At 36.4% G+C, this 18,629-nt stretch overlaps 1 protein-coding gene across 27 annotated transcripts in view; it reads left to right on the top strand.

Moving 5' to 3' along the window:
- Nucleotides 1–18,629, top strand: part of SNAP91 (synaptosome associated protein 91) — a 150,639-nt gene that overhangs the window by 51,854 nt on the left and 80,156 nt on the right. For all 27 annotated transcript variants that reach the window (XR_012095080.1, XR_012095079.1, XM_073022602.1 and 24 more), the window contains exon 8: nt 11,681–11,787. Coding sequence is in view for 25 of the 27 variants with exons in the window: in XM_073022602.1 (XP_072878703.1) it covers nt 11,681–11,787 (107 nt within the window). In the remaining 2 variants the exon portion in view is untranslated. The remainder of the gene's footprint in view (nt 1–11,680; nt 11,788–18,629) is intronic.

Below are 18,629 nucleotides of genomic sequence, written 5' to 3' on the forward strand. Positions count from 1 at the left end.
CACATGGGTCAAAGAAGAAAGCTCAAGAGAAATCTAATAATATTTTGAACTAAATGACACTGAAAATACACCTTATCAAAATGTGTAGGATGCATTGAAAGCAGTGCTTATAGGGAAATTTGTAGTATTGAATGCATATACTAGAAGAAAGATCTAAAATCAGTCACCTAAGCTTCTACCTTGGGAAACAAGAAAAAGAAGAGAAAATTGTTCAAAGTAAATGGAAGAAAAGAAATAATAAGAATTAGAACGTAAATCAATGAAACTGAAAACAGGAAATGAATAGAAAAAAAATGATGAAACCAAAAGCTGGTTCTTTGAAAAGATCATTAAAATCAGTAAGTCTCCAGCCAGACTATGAAAAAAAAAAAAGGACACAAATTACTAATAATAGAAATTAAAGAGAGGAGACTACCACAGATCTTATGGACATTAAAAAGGTAAGAGAATATTATGAGCAACTATGTGCTCACAAATTTGATAACTAAATGAAATGGACTAACTCCTTGAAAGATACAATCTATCTAAACTCACACAAGAAGAAATAGACAACCTGGATAGGCCTCTATCTATTAAAGATACTTAGTCAATAATAACCTTTGAAAACAAAAACATCAGGCCCACGTGGGTTTACTGGTGAATTCTACCAAGCACTTAAGTGAGAAATTATACCAACACTTGACAGTCTCTTCCAGAAGATAGAAATAGAGAAGATTCTTCTTAACTCTTTTTATGAGGCCAGCGTTACCTTAACTTCAAAACCAAGGACATTACAAGAAAAGGAAAGTGGCCGGGTGTGATGGCTCACGCCTGTTATCCCAGCACTTTGGGACGCCAGTGGGGGGCAGATCACTTGAAGTCAGGAGTTTGAGACCAGCCTGGCCAAGATGGTGAAACCCCATCTCTACTAAAAATACAAAAATTAGCTGGATGTGGTGACAGGCACCTGTAATCCCAGCTACTCAGGAGGCTGAAGCAAGAGAATTGCTTGAACCAGGAAGTGGAGGTTGCAGTGAGCTGAGATTGTGCCATTGCACTCCAGCCTGAGCAACAGAGGAAGACTCCATCTCAAAAAAAAAATTAATTTGACTGTTAGATTACCAAGCCAGGCTATTAAATAGCTAATATTCTCAGATCTGCCTGTATCTTGTATTATATCCTGAACCATTAATTTAGTTTCCTAACACTTCTGCTTCAATATTTATAATACAACTGCGGTAAATTAGCTAATGTCTTAGATGTCTTCCAACATTAATGTCCGAAGACTGTATTAACTATTGCAATTGAAAATTGAAAATGCAGAATTATAGAAAGTACATTATTAGAATTAATACCATCATTTGAATTTTTCATTTATGTATTTTCAATAATCTTTTGCTGTAGGCTTGACTTTTAAAAAATTCAGTTTGCTTTTGAAATATGAATAATATTCATCTGGAAAAGAAAGTAGAACTCATAATGCCACCTATGGGTTAAAAAAATCTTTTCAACAAATTATGGTAGAACAACTGGATATCCACATGGGAAGGAAATGAACTTTGAACTTTATCTCAATTAGTTGTTCAAAATATGCCTACAAATTCTTTGATACTCATCCCCAAAAAAGGTATGAATTGGCTGGGCGTGGTGGCTCACACCTGTAATCCCAACACTTTGGGAGGCTGAGGTGGGCAGATCACTTGAGGTCAGGAATTTGAGACCAGCCTGGCCAACATGGTGAAACCTCATCTCTACTAAAAATACAAAAACAAAACAAAACAAAAAAAAAACAGGCACAGTGGCGCATGCATGTAGTCCCAGCTACTAGGGAGGCTAAGGCAGGAGAATCACTTGAATTGGGAGGTGGAGGTGGCAGTGAGCCAAGATTATACTACTGCACTCCAGCCTGGGCAACAAAGGGAGACTCCACCTAAAAAAAAAAAAAAAAAAAGATATAAATCAACTCCTATCACCTTCAATGTGAGATGGACTTAGAGACAGACTTCTAATGAATAGAATGAAGTTGAAGCAATGGTGTGACATTTTGATACTAAGTTATAAGAAACACCTTGATGTCTTCCTCACTAGTTCTTGCTTAGATCATTTGCTCTAGAGAAAGCCAGGAGTAAAGTTGTGAGGACACCAGACAGCCTTGTAGAGAGTTCCATACAGCAAGAAGCTGAGACCTTCTGTCAACAGGTATGTGAGTAAGCCACCCTGCAAGCAGAACTTTTGGCCCCAGACCACTGAGGGCTACAGGCACGGCCAACAGTTTGACTATAACCTCATGAGGCCCTGAACCCGACCCATCCAGCTAAGCCACTTCCAAATTCATGACTTACAAGCTGTGTGAGACCAGGAATTTATTTGTTGCTTTAACTGCTAAATTTTGGAGTAATTTGTTATTCAGTAGTAGATAATATGCCTCACAGCAGGCCTAGAAATAAAATCAAAAGACTTATTGGCCTAAATATAAAGGTTAAAACTATAAAGCTTCTAGAAGAAAACAAGGACTAGGCAAAGATTTCTTAATTAAAATACAGAATTATGAGGCCAACATCATCCTGATACCAAAGCCTGGCAGAGACACAACAAAAAAAAGAGAATTTTAGACCAATATCCGTGATGAACATCGATGCAAAAATCCTCAATAAAATACTGGCAAACCGAATCCAGCAGCACATCAAAAAGCTTATCCACCATGATCAAGTGGGCTTCATCCCAGGGATGCAAGGCTGGTTCAACATATGCAAATCAATAAACATAATCCAGCATATAAACAGAACCACAGACAAAAACCACATGATTATCTCAATAGATGCAGAAAAGGCCTTTGACAAAATTCAACAGCCCTTCATGCTAAAAACTCTCAATAAATTTGGTATTGATGGGACGTATCTCAAAATAATAAGAGCTATTTATGACAAACCCACAGCCAATATCCTACTGAATGGACAAAAACTGGAAGCATTCCCTTTGAAAACTGGCACAAAAACAGGGATGCCCTTTCTCACCACTCCTATTCAACATAGTGTTGGAAGTTCTGGCTAGGGCAATCAGGCAAGAGAAAGAAATAAAGGGTATTCAAATAGGAAAAGAAGAGGTCAAATTGTCCCTGTTTGCAGATGACATGATTGTGATTTAAGAAAACCCCATCGTCTCAGCCCAAAATCTCCTTAAGCTGATAAGCAAGTTCAGCAAAGTCTCAGGATACAAAATAAATGTGCAAAAATCACAAGCATTCTTATACACCAGTAACAGACAAATGGAGAGCCACATCATGAATGAACTCCCATTCACAATAGCCTCAAAGAGAATAAAATACCTAGGAATCCAACTTACAAGGGATGTAAAGGACCTCTTCAAGGAGAACTACAAACCACTGCTCAGTGAAATAAAGGAGGATACAAACAAATGGAAGAACATACCATGCTCATGGACAGGAAGAATCAATATTGTGAAAATGGCCATACTGTCCAAGGTAATTTATAGATTCAATGCCATCCCCATTAAGCTACCAATGACTTTCTTCACAGAATTGGAAAAAAACTGCTTTAAAGTTCATATGGAACCAAAAAAGAGCCCGCATTGCCAAGACAATCCTAAGCCAAAGGAACAAAGTTGGAGGCATCACGCTACCTGACTTCAAACTATACTACAAGGCTACAGTAACCAAAACAGCATGGTACTGGTACCAAAACAGAGATATAGACCAATGGAACAGAACAGAGCCCTCAGAAATAATACTACACATCTAAAGCCATCTGATCTTTGAGAAACCTGAGAAAAACAAGAAATGGGGAAAGGATCCCCTATTTAATAAATGGTGCTGGGAAAATTGGCTAGCCATATGTAGAAAGCTGAAACTGGATCCTTTCCTTACTCCTTATACAAAAATTAATTCAAGATGGATTAGAGACTTAAATGTTAGACCTAAAACCATAAAAACCCTAGAAGAAAACCTAGGTAATACTATTCAGGACATAGGAATGGGCAAGGACTTCATGTCTAAAACACCAAAAGCAATGGCAACAAAAGCCAAAATTGACCAATGGGATCTAATTTAACTAAACAGCTTCTGCACAGCAAAAGAAACTGCCATCAGAATGAACAGGCAACCTACAGAATGGGAGAAATTTTTTTTGCAATCTATTCATCTGACAAAGGGCTAATATCCAGAACCTACAAAGAACTCAAACAAATTTACAAGAAAAAAACAACCCCATCAAAAAGTGGGCAAAGAATATGAACAGACACTTCTCAAGAGAAGACATTCATACAGCCAACAGACACATGAAAAAATGCTCATCATCACTCGCCATCAGAGAAATGCAAAACAAAACCACAATGAGATACCATCTCTCACCAGTTAGAATCGCAATCATTAAAAAATCAGGAAACAACAGGTACTGGAGAGGATGTGGAGAAATAGGAACACTTTTACACTATTGGTGGGACTGCAAACTAGTTCAACCATTGTGGAAAACAGTGTGTCGATTCCTCAAGGATCTAGAACTAGAAATACCATTTGACGCAGCCATCCCATTACTGGGAATATACCCAAAGGATTATAAATCATGCTGCTACAAAGACACATGCTCATGTATGTTTAATGCAGCACTATTCACAATAGCAAAGACTTGAAATCAACCCAAATGTCCATCAGTGACATTCTGGATTAAGAAAATGTGGCACATATACACCATGGAATACTATGCAGCCATAAAAAAGGATGAGTTTGTGTCCTTTGTAGGGACATGGATGCAGCTGGAAACCATCATTCTCAGCAAACTATCACAAGAACAGAAAACCAAACACTGCATGTTCTCACTCATAGGTGGGAACTGAACAATGAGATCACTTGGACACAGGAAGGGAACATCACACACCGGGTCCTATTGTGGGGAGGGGTAGAGGGGGGAAGGATAGCATTAGGAGATATACCTAATGTAAATGACGAGTTAATGGGTGCAGCACACCAATATGGCACATGTATACATATGTAGCAAACCTGCACATTGTGCACATGTACCCTAGAACTTAAAGTATAATAAAAAAAAAAGTAATTTGGAAGTATTATTTTATAGACTGTGGATAACCAAATATAGAATTTGTGATTTTTTAATGCTTTATCTGTATAAAATCATTTGTATATTCTATTTATAGTATGCATTTTCTAGCTCATTAAAAGTACATAAAAACTGCAAAAAAATAAAATACAGAAAACATGAACTTTAAAAGGGAACGTTGACAAGTTGGACTTCATCAAAATTACTCATGCTATTCAAAAGACATCATTAAGAATGAAAATACAAGTCACAGAGGAGAAGAAAGTACATGTGTTTATGTTTTAGGGATGCCTATCAAGAACATATAAAGAACTCAGTAATGAAGACAACTCAATTTTTATAACACACAAAAGATTTGAACAGACACTTTATGAAAGGAGATATTAAATGGCTAACAAAGACATAAAAAAATTCTCAATGTCATTAGTTTCTGAGGAAACGTAAACTAAAATCACAGTAAGATACCTCTTGGACCTACTAGACTCACTAAAATTAAAACTACTGATGGTATCAAGTATTAGTGAGGATGTACAGTAACTAGAACTCCTATACACATCTGATAAGAGTGTAAAATGGTAAAACGTCAAATGATTTTACCATTTTACATTTACTGTTTTACTTAAACAGTTGAACATACACCTAACTTACGACCCACTAAGATCATATCCTGGATACTTACCCAAGAGAAATAAAAACCAGTATCCATACAAAGACTAGCACATGAATGTTCAAAAATGTTCATAATAGAAAAAATCATAAACTAAATATTCATTAATAGGTACATAAACAAAACAAGACATATATATATTATACAGTGCTACTCAACAATAAAAAGGAATGAACCGTTACATTTAGGTAATAACATAAATGAATTTCAAAATCATTAGGTTGAAAGAAACCAAAGAAAAGACAGTGCATGCTGTATGGCTATTTACATAAAATTTTAGAAAATGCAAACTAACTTACAGTGACAGAAAGTAGACCAGTGGTTACCCATGGTTCAGAGTGGAGGAAGGAATGAACTACAAAGAGACACAAGAAATCTTTTGGGGGTAATAAAAATGTTCTGTACTGCTGTGGTTTGAATGTCCCCTCCAAAACTCATATTGGAATTTAATTGGCATTGTGGTGATATTAAGAGGTGAAACTTTTAAGAGGTGACTTTTCTCAGGCGTGCAGTCTCTCACCATGTGATACCTTCTGTCATGTTATGATGCAGCAAGAAGGCCCTTATCAGATACAGCCCCTTGATCTTGGACTTCCAGCCACAAGAACTGTGAGCCAAATACATCTTTTTTTTACAAATTATCTAGTGTGTGGTATTCCATGATAGCAGCAGAAAATGGACTGACATGTACCTTGCTTGTGACAGTAATTGATGTTGCGTATAAGTGCCAATACACATAAAATCTGCACCTTAAATGAATGTAATATATTCTATATAAATAATAGCTCAGTAAATTTTATTTAAAATTTAAAAAGAAAAGGAAATTACATGAATATAGTTGAAAAATCCTCAACAAAATACTAGCAAATTAAATCCAACAATGTATAAAAAGAATTATAAACCAAGACCAAGGGGATTTACCCAGGTATGCAAAGCTGGTTCAACATTTGAAAATCAATTAATGTAATCTGCCACATCAAAAAGCTAGAAGAGAAAAATCATATCATCATGTCAGTAGATACAAGAAAAGAATTTGATGAAATCCAACACCCATTCATGATAAAAATTATCAGCAAACTAGGAATAGAGGGGGAACTTCGTCAACTTGATAAAGAATATGTACAAAAACTTAATAGCTAACATCATATTTAATGGTGAAAAAGCTAGAAGCTTTCCCAGTAAGATCAGGAGGAAGGCAAAGTGTCCCCTCTCACCACTGCTTTTCACCATCATACTGGAAGTTCTAGCTAATGCAGTAAGACAAGAAACAGAGATGAGAGGTATACAGATTTGGGATGGAGCAATAAGACTTCTTTGTTCCCAGATTATATGACCATGTATTGTAGAAAATCCAAAAGAATCAACAAAAAAACTCCTGGAACTAATAAGTAATTATAGCAAGGTTGCTAGAAAAATGGTTAATGTACAAAAGTCAGTTGCTTTCTGATATACTAGCAATGAACAAGCAGAATTTGAAATTAAAAACACAATGCCGTTAACATCAACACTCCCTAAAATGAAATACTTAGGTATAAACTTAACAAAATGTCTATGAGATCTATATGAGGAAAACTATACAACTCTTATGAAAGAAATCAAACAACTAATAAATGGAGAGATGTTCCATGTTCATGGATAAGAAGGTTCAATATTGTGAATATGTCAGTTCTTTCCAACATGGTCTATAGATTTATTGCAATAGTTTTCAGTATTTCAGCAAGTAACTTTGTGGATATTGACAAACTGATTCTAATAAGGCAAAAGACCCAGAATAGCCAACACAATATTATTGAAGAAGAACAAAGTTGAATGACCTATTTCACTTTAAAACCTACTATAATGCTACAGTAATCAAGATATTGTGGTATTGGCAAAATAATAGACAAATAGATCAGTGGAACAGAATAGAGAGCCCAGAAATCAACCCACATTTATATAACCTGATCTATAATAAAGAAGCAAAAACAATATTTTGAACAAATGGTGCTGGAACAACTGGACATTCATACACCAAAAAAATTAATCTGGACACAGACTTTATACCCTTTACAAATATTAATTCAAAATGGATCATAGACCTCAATGTAAAATGCAAACCTATAAACATCCTAGAAGGTAACATAGGAGAAAACCTAAATGACCTTGGATATGGTGGTGACATTTTAGATACAACACCAGAGGCATGATCCGTGAAAGAAATAATTGATAAACTGGACTTTAAAAATTAAAAACTTCTGCTCCATGAAAGACAGTGTCAAGAAAAGGGTAAGATGTGCCACACACTGGAAGACAATATTTGTGAAAACCGCATCTAATAAAGGACTGTTGTCCAAAATATACAAAGAACTCTTAGAATTAAAAAATAATAAACAACCCAATTAAAAATGGGCTGAAAACTCTGATACCTCACCAACAAAGATATGCAGATATTATTCAGTGCTAAAAGGAATGTGCTATGAAAAGCACATTTCCATGAAAAGGCATGAAGGAACCTTAAATGCATATTACTAAGTGAAAGAAGCCAGTCTGAAAAGGCATGTTTTCAGCTCTCTGTCATTCTACAAAAGGCAAAGCTATGAAGTCAATAAAAAAGATATTGTGTTTAGTGGAGGTCTTGTTTTGTCTCCCAGACTGGAGTGCAGTGGCATGAACACAGTTCACTCCAGCCTTGACCTTCTGTGCTCAACTGATCCTCCTGCCTTAGCCTCCCGAGTAGCTGGAATTACAGGCACATACCACATCTCCTGACTAATTTTTGAATTTTTTTTTTTTTTTTTTGTAGACATAGGGCCTCGCCTTGTTTCCCAGGCTGGTCTCAAACTCCTGGGTTCAAGTAATCTTCCTGCGTCAGCCTCCCACAGTACTGAGATTATAGGCATGAGCCACCATGCCTGGCCAGAGTTTTAGGACAGTGAAAATACGCTGTATGATACTAAAATGGCAGATTCATGTCATTATACATTTGTCCAAACCCATACAATGTGCAACACCAAGAGTGAACAGTAAGGAATGCTATGGACTTGGGGTGATAATGACATTCAATGTAGGTTCATCAGTTGTAACTAATATGGCACTCTTTCGGAGGTATTGATAGTGGGGGAGGCTATGCATGTTTAGAATATAGGAAATCTCTGTAACTTTCGTTTAATTTTGTTGTGAACCTAAAACTACTCTTTAAAAAGTATTTTTCTAAAAAAAAAAAAAAAGTCAGAATATATCCCTTTCCCCTATGCATAGTCACTATGGTAAAGGTCCATTTATGCAGAAGACAAGGAAAAAGTACTTTAAGCAGTGTTCAAGGATTTTCCTCAAGAATATCTGGAGAACTTGTTAAAGCTCGGGTTGCTGACCCTGTAACCCAGAGTTTCTAATTCAGTAGGTCTGAGGTGGGGCCTGAGAATTTGCATTCCTGATAAGGGCCAAAGACATGCTGTTCCTGGTGGTTTGGGGACTTTAGTATGGGAATCATTGTATTAGAACCACTCCCAGATGCTCAGACTAGCATTTTGAATTCACACATTTTGGCATATTCACCCAATTTGATAAATTTTGAGGCAGGTGTGTTTTTCACTTGTTTACCTGATAGTGCTAGGAGTTAACCTTATGAATATGTTGTGGGTTAATTTTAATCAAGGACTTCATGACCAATACTTTACATCTAGTGTTGGAATCAATATTCGTGCTATAAATCTTCACAAATGCTTTATTGCTATAATGAAACTCTGACTTGTAACTAAGCTGTCTCCCTGACTAATGGTCATCAGTAATAGCTTATGTAGAAACTCTCAGTTTGTCTCTCAGAGATGATAATTTTTTTCATTTGGTTTCTTTCCTAGCACAATTATCCTTCAAAAGTTAATACAGTATGACAGGGGTAATTTATCACAGCTTTACAAAGGTTCATGTTACAAACATGAAATTTGATCATTTCAAATATTGAAAATTAACATATGTTATCTTTACTGCAAAGGAAAGTTAGAGGCTCATTTTTGGATGACCAATCCCCTATGTAAAAGTGTTGGTTTCCCTAGGCCCCGTGCTGGTCTGGACAGGGAAGCCTCATAGCTGTGCCTGTGTCAGTGAAATAGAACATGTTGCCTTTCTGTGTCAATGCTACTATTATAGAAACAATTATGAGATTATAACCTAAATCCACAATGATCGAGAGCTTTTTATTGCTGAGTCCTAAATTATCATGGAGGATATAAACAATTTTAAAAGTATCCAGAGGAGACAGAAAAAAAATTGGTTAAAATTTTGGTCACTGGTTCTAAAAGGAAATTGAGATATTCCACTTGATTTTTCTTTTTGTATTATTGCTGAAGATCAGATGCAAAGATACAAACTCAGGTTATACTAAAGAGAAGTAATTTGGATATTTGAAAGAAATTATTTATATGAAGATTGTTGTAAAAAGAGAGAACAAAAAGTATGTTTTGCCTGAATAAATCCTTATTTTCAAATTTCTTAACAAGAAAATACTTTCCTCTTATAGCACCATGAGTTTATCCATTGCATTAGAAAATGGGACAGAGTGGATAAAGAAAGTATCCTTAGATTTGGTCATTTTTAAAAAGACTCTTTTCTCTAAACTCCTAGCAAGTAGAAAACAGTATGTGTTTGTTTTCTTGATCTTTTTGCTTCCCTTGAATACCCTACAGGGGAGGTCCATGTAAAAAGCAAAATTACCCAAAGACTGTCAACAGAAGGTAATGAGTAACTGCTCTTGATAATTAGTTTTTTGTGTAATTATATATTATTAAACTTTCCTTAAGAAAACTAAAAATACTTCTGAATATTGTTGGTGGTACCTCACCAACAAAGATATGCAGATATTATTCAGTGCTAAAAGAAAATGCACTATCAATCCATGAAAAGGCATGAAGGAATCTTAAATGCGTATTACTAAGTGAAAGAAGCCAGTCTTTGTGTAATTATATATTATTAAACTTTCCTTAAGAAAGTAAAATTACATGCTGAATGAAATAACTGTCAAGTATGAGAGAATATTAAAATAGCATATGTTAAACCATGTGTAAATATAAAATAATGAACTTATAAAGAAGATACTAGGCCATCAGTTATAATCCAGAGTTGCCTGGGAACTACTGTAGACAGACATGGCCTGCTGTGTCTCCATCTGCAGTGTCAATAATTATTGACTGAATGATCAATGAATAACTGATTTAAACACTGATGAAGTACTGGTTTTCTTCAAAGCATGTATGGAAAAATTATACTCTCATATTGCAAGTGTAATGGAGCTGTAGTTCCCTGATGACTGAATTCTAGTCTTGAGTGTGTGAAAGAGAACAGCAAAATAAGCTTCCGTTTTTCTGTTTAGAAAGCTAAAAGTTGAGAAAGAGAGCATAGACTAGAAAGTCATTAAGGATACAGTAAAACAAATTTTTTCACAAAACTCTACCGTCTAAAAGAGCCACATCGTAATGTTTGAAAGAAATAATTTATGACCAATAAAAGCAAGTATCAACTTAGTGTAGAAAATGTAAAGAATTATTTAATTCAGTAAGGTTTATTGATTATTGCCTTATAATTTATAGATTATTAGTTTATGGTGAGCTAATAAGAAAATAAGGATTCTGTAGAATGCAGTCATAAATTTTGAGATTATAATCAGTAAGAATTTGCTGCTATTTTCCAAGACAGGATATTGGGATATATGGAACATAAATTTAGCCAGTTGTGGCAATTTATATATTCTTCTACTTTAGTTCTGTTTTCATTATTTAAATTTTTTTATTTGAGAGAGATGATTATCTTGGAACATAACACTTTTCTTAATCTATTCAGGTTCCCTTTGTTTAGGTGCCTTAATACCACATATAAGTTTTGCTACCAAGTGTTTTGATTCAAACATTAAGTTTTAAGTAGTAATCTTAACATAAGCTTAGAAAAAAATAGAATAGAATACTCTTCAAATTGCTTATCTCTTTATTTTTTCTAGAAAAGTTTTTTGAAATGAAGAAAGGACAATGTAAAGACGCTCTAGAAATTTACAAACGATTTCTAACTAGAATGACACGAGTGTCTGAATTTCTCAAGGTTGCAGAGGTAAGTAATATTAAGTTTTGTTGGGAATATAATTTTTTAAATATTTGCTTATATATCTGGAGTATATAATAGAAGGTGTAAGAGAGTCACAGTATGTTAGGGTTGAAAGTGCCTCGGAGTCACAGTATATTAAGGTTGGAAGTGACTTTGGAAGTCATCTCATCCAATTTCTCACTCAGAGCTGTACTCTGTACTCCTGCATCCTAATCAGATGATCATTCTGCATTCAAATAAAAGTTTCATGGATAATAAGCTCATTTGCTGCTTTGCAAGGTGGTCTATTCCTCCATTCTACCTAATAGCTATCTTTAATTGTTAGAAAAGCCTTTATTTTCATTGAACCTTAGGTTTGCCTTTAGAAAAGCCTGTTTATTATTCTTAGCATGTAAATGATAAATCATAAATTCTGACCTTCCTTACTTTGGCAATGATTTATACACAATGAAAAAACAGAAAGCATAATTTGTTTTATAAAATTTATAAATTGTTTCTTAAGGATAGCATAATTTGTTTTATAAAATTTATAAATTGTTTCTTAAGGATGTATCTTTATACTTGATTAGAATACCTGTGTAACTATACAGTTGCTGTTCCTGAAATTATCTGTGAGTTTGTATTTTCTCTTATAAAATCCAATTAATGATTCATGCTGATATTGGAAATTATAACATTGTTATTATAGTCCTTTGGAAGAATCACAGTGTATTTTTATCTTACATGTCAATTAACTGATTACTAGGAACTGATTGAAATGTTGTGTGAAAGAGGTTCTACAGCTCAGCAGCAAACCATACAATGCTGTGGATGTGGAACATTCATGCCATGTTTTTGCTGTTTTTGTCATTTTAAGAATATACTGCAAGAACAGGCATTTTATACACACAATTTAAGAAATACTGTAGTCCATGCATTGTTTAAAATCTTTTATTCATAGAAGTAATAATTATCACATGCAAGTTCTGGAACCAAAATAATATCACAAAATGCTGATTCTTGAACTTTCACCCATACAGCATGTAGTTAGAATAAAAATCTTTTTTAAATATAAGGGAAACAAAAGGTAAAGATTAGCTTATGTAAATTGTATATGCATTAAAGCACATTCATGTTTCTTTCCTCATGGGTTTATCAATGTTGGTAGTCTATAAGAAATTATAGAATTGCTCAAAATTTTTTCTTTTGCTGCTATACAGGTTTTATTTTTTGTATTTAGTATGATTTTGCCATGGTTTAACCGTAATTATCGGCTTACTGTAGTAAAATTTGCCTAATTTCTTTCTGTGAAAAGGTAAATTATGCCTAAGTACCCAGAACAGATTATTTTATTGTTTCATTAAATCTTGGTGTACATTCATCCCAGTTTCCCATTTGTTATTGTATATAAGTAAGGAGCTGGCATGTGGCAGTCTGGGGTATGCATTTCTCTAATCGGTGTTACAAGGCTGGGCTCAGGATTCCCATGAGAAAAGTTCTGCTTACGTGTCAGTTCCTTCTGTCTTAACATGTAAAATTTTACTTTTTGTCTATTGATACCTCATGTTAGCACAAGCCCAACTGAGGCCATTGAGAAAGAGATATACAGAGATCGGATGTCATTTTAAGAGCCTGTCTTTAAATAACTGGATAATAAATTTTAAAATTATTTTTATTTGAACATTGTGATTTAGACTTTTTCATAGAATGAATACTAATTTACAAAATTATTTTTAATAGAGTAAACATTAAATCACAATGGGACAACCATAACCATTTGTGTTTTCTTTCACATTTAAATCACATTGTTCATAATTTGAACACACAATGTTTGAATACCAGTGTTGAGTGGTTTGGTTATGATTGGTTAATAGAGAAATTTTTCAACAAATGTACAAATCTCTCTTTACTGTATAGTACTCGTGTGGTCTATGTATGGATTCATACTCAATAGCTATCCCATAGTTAGTAACACTTACCTGAAGAGTCTCAAGAAAATTTCTAGAATCTGATTTTCAAAATACAACTTTATATATTGGTTATTTGGGAAATAGTAACAGTAAGTTGTTCATTGTATTGAAGAAAAGGTAAAGTAGTTGAACAAGTTCTATGGAAATACTCAAATTTTTTAAATTGCTTCAAGTACAGAAAACTTACTATGTCTTATATTCTTATTCTGAAGTCTCCTATGGCAGACAAGTAAAACTTTGTAAAATAATTTTTACAGGTAAGACATATTTCTGCTAAATACTCTTCTCTTTTATAGAACTAAGTTATTCTTAGTTTTCTATTCTAAGGTAGATATCGAAATCGTAGGAGTTACATCTCCCAGAATATTTGCAGACAGAAAGTGATGAGATTTCTGTAACACACTTTAATCCTCTAATGATAATGTGGTTCAGAAGTTCAGAGCAACAAAAATAGCAGTGTTGAGGAAGAATTCTTAAATTGTCTCTTTGAACACAATTATCCATTTAATGGAAATACGTCACCTTTTCCTGAAGTGATTTCAGTATTAGGGATCCATAATATTTTATTTTAAAAAATGCCTCTTTCGGTGCCTTCTTAGCACAGTAGGCAGCGAGTCAATCTCATAAAAATGCCTCTTTTGTTCATATTAATATTTTTAAATGGATCATCTAAAGTGGTGTTAAAACGTACAAATAAACACAATGCAGTTGCTTTAATTTACAATTTCCCAAATTTGTAATAATATAAGTGGGTTTAGGGAGGTATCAGTGGCTAAACTGTTCCTAAAGTCAGAGTTCAGTCATTAGAATGTGAATTCCAGAGAGGGAAGGAAGACGGCCAACTAGACAAAGCTGGCAAATGCCTCTCCCACCAGGAGGAACCAAAATATCGAGTGAATCATCACACTGATGATCAACAGATCTTTTGAGAGAAAATACTGAAAATCAATAGAGGGGCAACACAGATACCATAGTTGAAGAGGGAGGAAGCTGGGAAGCCTGCTGGGAGCCACCACATGCCAGCTGCAGTAAAACACATCCATAGGTGCCCATCCCCCAAGGCTCTCCATCTTGCTCTGCAGTTCCTGCTCTCTGCTGGCCAGGAGCTGCCATTGCTGCAGGACCAGGATGAATGCCCCCTCGCCTGCTGGCACCCCCACAGGAGGATATCCACAGTGCAGCCCCCGTTTCCCTACTTGAGTGTTTTGCTGGTGGCCTGGAAGCAGTCTGGCACCCCCAGCGCAGCCAGTGCTTGACCCCAAGGGGCCAGAAGACAAATCTGCAGGCCTGGTTTCAACTCCCTGGGACTCAAGCACACGGCCCACAAGTATCTTGCTGAGATCTATGGCCTGAGCCCAAGTGGAGGAGGAGCCCCCAGTGTCAGAACAAAAAGAAGACTGGGACTTAGATTCTTATGCTGGTGCAGGTTCTTGTGCAAATATAGGAGCTGTGTGTCCCTCCCTTCACAAGACCCATCTGGGGAGGGTGCGGCCTGATAGCCACAGCTTCTTTCCCAGGGAGCCCTGCAGCCTACATCATCTGAACAGCTCCGTGATCTGGGAGCAGAAGACTTGGGACAAGTCTAGCCAGTCAAGATGGTCCTGGGGCAGACACTGGAGGAAGACCTGTTGGGTGAGAGGAACACAAGCTGAGTGGGTCCCACAGCTGTCTGCCAGGTTGGAAACCCTGGGCCACAGGCACTTTTCCACTTGCATACGCATGATACCATTGCCCTGCCCAGGGGTCCTTCACCCCAACCCACTGCAGCACCAGACCACTAGCAGTCATATCCCACAACCTGCTCTGACTCTAACAAGCACAGTGGGCCCCCCAAGAGTTAGAGATCTCCTGGTGACCTCTCAGCTGGGACCACCTCTAAAGGGAGAGGGTAGCACAGCCCGCCAAAGCCCCCTTTTGGGCAAAGAAAACATGGGTACAGCACCAGTAGTTGAAGGGGACAGCACCAAGGCCCAAGGCCTGGAAACAAACTTGGACAGGGAGTTATCTCTTGGCCCCTGCCTCCCCTCCCCAGAGCACTGCCACATACACACTGAAAAATAAGAGGTGCCTGGCTGAGTAAGAGTATATCTGCTGACCCTGATGTCACTGTGAAACGCCATCTACGAGACTGCAACCTAAATTGCACCACCAAACAAAAATACATTGTTTCACCATGCAATACCTCTGAAACGCACCACAGGAACCCATCCATAACCTCAGAACCTAAAACAGAGCCTTGACCCTCTGAAAGCACTCAGAAACAAAACCAATCAACTGTATGCAACATTCACCAGTCAACCCTTAAGGGAAAAATATAATGTAAAAACAAAAAGCCCTGTCCAAACGAAAGCAAATTGACAAAGAAAAAGAAAAGCCAGCTCCCTCAGGTGAGAAGGAATCAGCTCAAGAACTTAGGCAATGAAAAAAGTCAGAGTGTTTTGTTACTTTTTTTTTTTTTTTTTTTTTTTTTTTTGAGATGGAGTCTCACTCTGTCGCCAGGCTGGAGTGCGGTGGCGCAATCTCCACTCACTGCAAGCTCCGCCTCCCGGGTTCACGCCATTCTCCTGCCTCAGCCTCCCGTGTGGCTGGGACTACAGACGCCCGCCACCGCGCCCGGCTAATTTTTTTTTTTTTGTATTTTTAGTAGAGACGGGGTTCCACCGTGTTAGTCAGGATGGTCTCGATCTCCTGACCTCATGATCTGCCCATCTCGGCCTCCCAAAGTGCTGGGATTACAGGCGTGAGCCACCGCGCCCGGCCTTGTTACTTCTAAAGGATGGCATTAGCTCCCTAGCAGTGGATCCTAACCACATTGAAATGTCTGAAATTATGGACACTGAATTCAGAATCTGGATGGCAAGGAAGCTTAATAAGATCCAAGGGAAAGTTGAAATCCAATCCAAGGAAGCCAGAAAAATGATCCAAGATATGAAAGATGATGTAGCTATATTTAAAAAGGACTAAACGGAACTTCTACAGTTGAGAAGTTCACTACTGGAATTTCAAAATGTAGTTGGAAGCCTTAATGACAGACTAGATCACACAAAGGAGAGAATTTCAGAGCTTGAAGACCAGTCCTTTGAATCAACTCAGCCAGACACAAATAAAGCAAAGAATTTTTAAAAATGAACAAAACCTCCAAGAAATATGGTATTAAGTAAAGCAACCAAACCTACAATTCATTGGCATTCCTGAGAGAGAAGAAGAGTGAGTGAGCAACTTGGAAAACATATTTGAGGATATAATCCACAAAAATTTCCCCAGTCTTGCTGAAGAGATTGACATGTGAATACAAGAAATTCAGAGAACCCCTATAAGATACTATACAAGATGACCATCCCAAGGCACGTAGTCATCAGACTTTCTAAGATCAACACAAGAAAAAATCCTAATGGCAGCTAGAGAAAAGGATCAAATCACCTATAAAACGAACCTCATCAGGCTAATGGCAGACTTCTTAAAAGAAACTTTACAAGCCGGAGATTGGTAGCCTATTCTTAGCATTCTTAAAGAAAAGAAATTCCAACTAAGAATTTCATACCCCACCAAACTAAGTTTCGTAAGTGAAAGTGAAATAAAATCTTTCCCAGACAAGCATTTGCCAAGGGAATGTGTTACCAATCAACTGGCCTTACAAGACGTGCTTAAGGGAGTTCTAAACTTGGAAACCAAAGAAACCTGCTACGACAGAAACACGTATAAGTACATAGTCCATAGTTCCTACAAAGCAACTTCACAATTGAGACTATAAAGCAACCAACTAACAATACCATGACAGGAATGAAACCTCACATGTGAATACTAACCTTGAATGTAAATGGTACAAATACCCGCCTGAAAAGACACAGAGTGTCAAGTTGGATTAAAAAAAAAGACCCAACCTTCTGCTGTCGTCAGTACATCCATCTCATGTAATGACACCCATAGCCTCAAAGTAAAGGGATGAAAAAAGATCTATCATACCAACAGAAAACAAAAAAGGACAGAGGTTGTTGCTCTTGTATCTGATAAAATAGACTTAAAACCAACAGTAAAGAGTAAAAAAGAAAGAAAGAAAGAAAAAGGACAAAGAAGGGCATTACATAGTGATAAAGTGTTAAATTCAACAAGAAGGCTTAATTTTTAGCCAAAGGTGAGAGATTAGGGGAAAAAAAAGACTTAACTATCCTCAATATATACACACCCAGCATTGGAGCACCTGGATTTGTAAAATAAGTACTTCTTGACCTAATAAAAGACAGACAGCCACACAATAATAATGAGGGACTTCATCACCCCACTGAAAGCGTTAGACAGATCATTGAGGCAGAAAACAAAGAAATTATGAACTTAAATTTGACACTAGACCAATTGGACCTAATTGACATCTGCAGAATACTCCACCCAACAACCACAGAATATATGTTCTTGTCACCTGTACAGGGTACATACCCTAAGATCCACCGCATGCTCAGCCATAAAGCAAATCTCAATAAATTTAAAAAATCAAATCATAACAAGTATATTCTTAGACCACAGTAGAATAAAAATAGAAATCAATACCAAGAGGAACTCTCAAAACCACACAATTACATGGAAACTGAATAACTTGTTCTTGAATGACTACTGGGTAAACAACAAAATTAAGGCAGAAATCAAAACATTCTTTGAAACAAATGAAAACAGAGACACAACATACCAAAATACCTGGGAGGCAGCAAAGGCAGTTTTAAGACGAAAGTTTATAGCACTAAATGCCTACATCAAGAAGCTAGAAAGATCTCAAATTAATAACCTAACATCACACATAAAGGAACTAGAAAAACAAGAACAAACTAATCCCAAAGGTAGCAGAAGAAAACAGATAGCCCAAATCAGAGCAAAACTAAATGTAATTGACAATAAGAGGGGGTCATGGCG

Source organism: Chlorocebus sabaeus, chromosome 13 (genome assembly GCF_047675955.1).
Source record: "Chlorocebus sabaeus isolate Y175 chromosome 13, mChlSab1.0.hap1, whole genome shotgun sequence".
Lineage (NCBI taxonomy): Eukaryota > Metazoa > Chordata > Mammalia > Primates > Cercopithecidae > Chlorocebus > Chlorocebus sabaeus.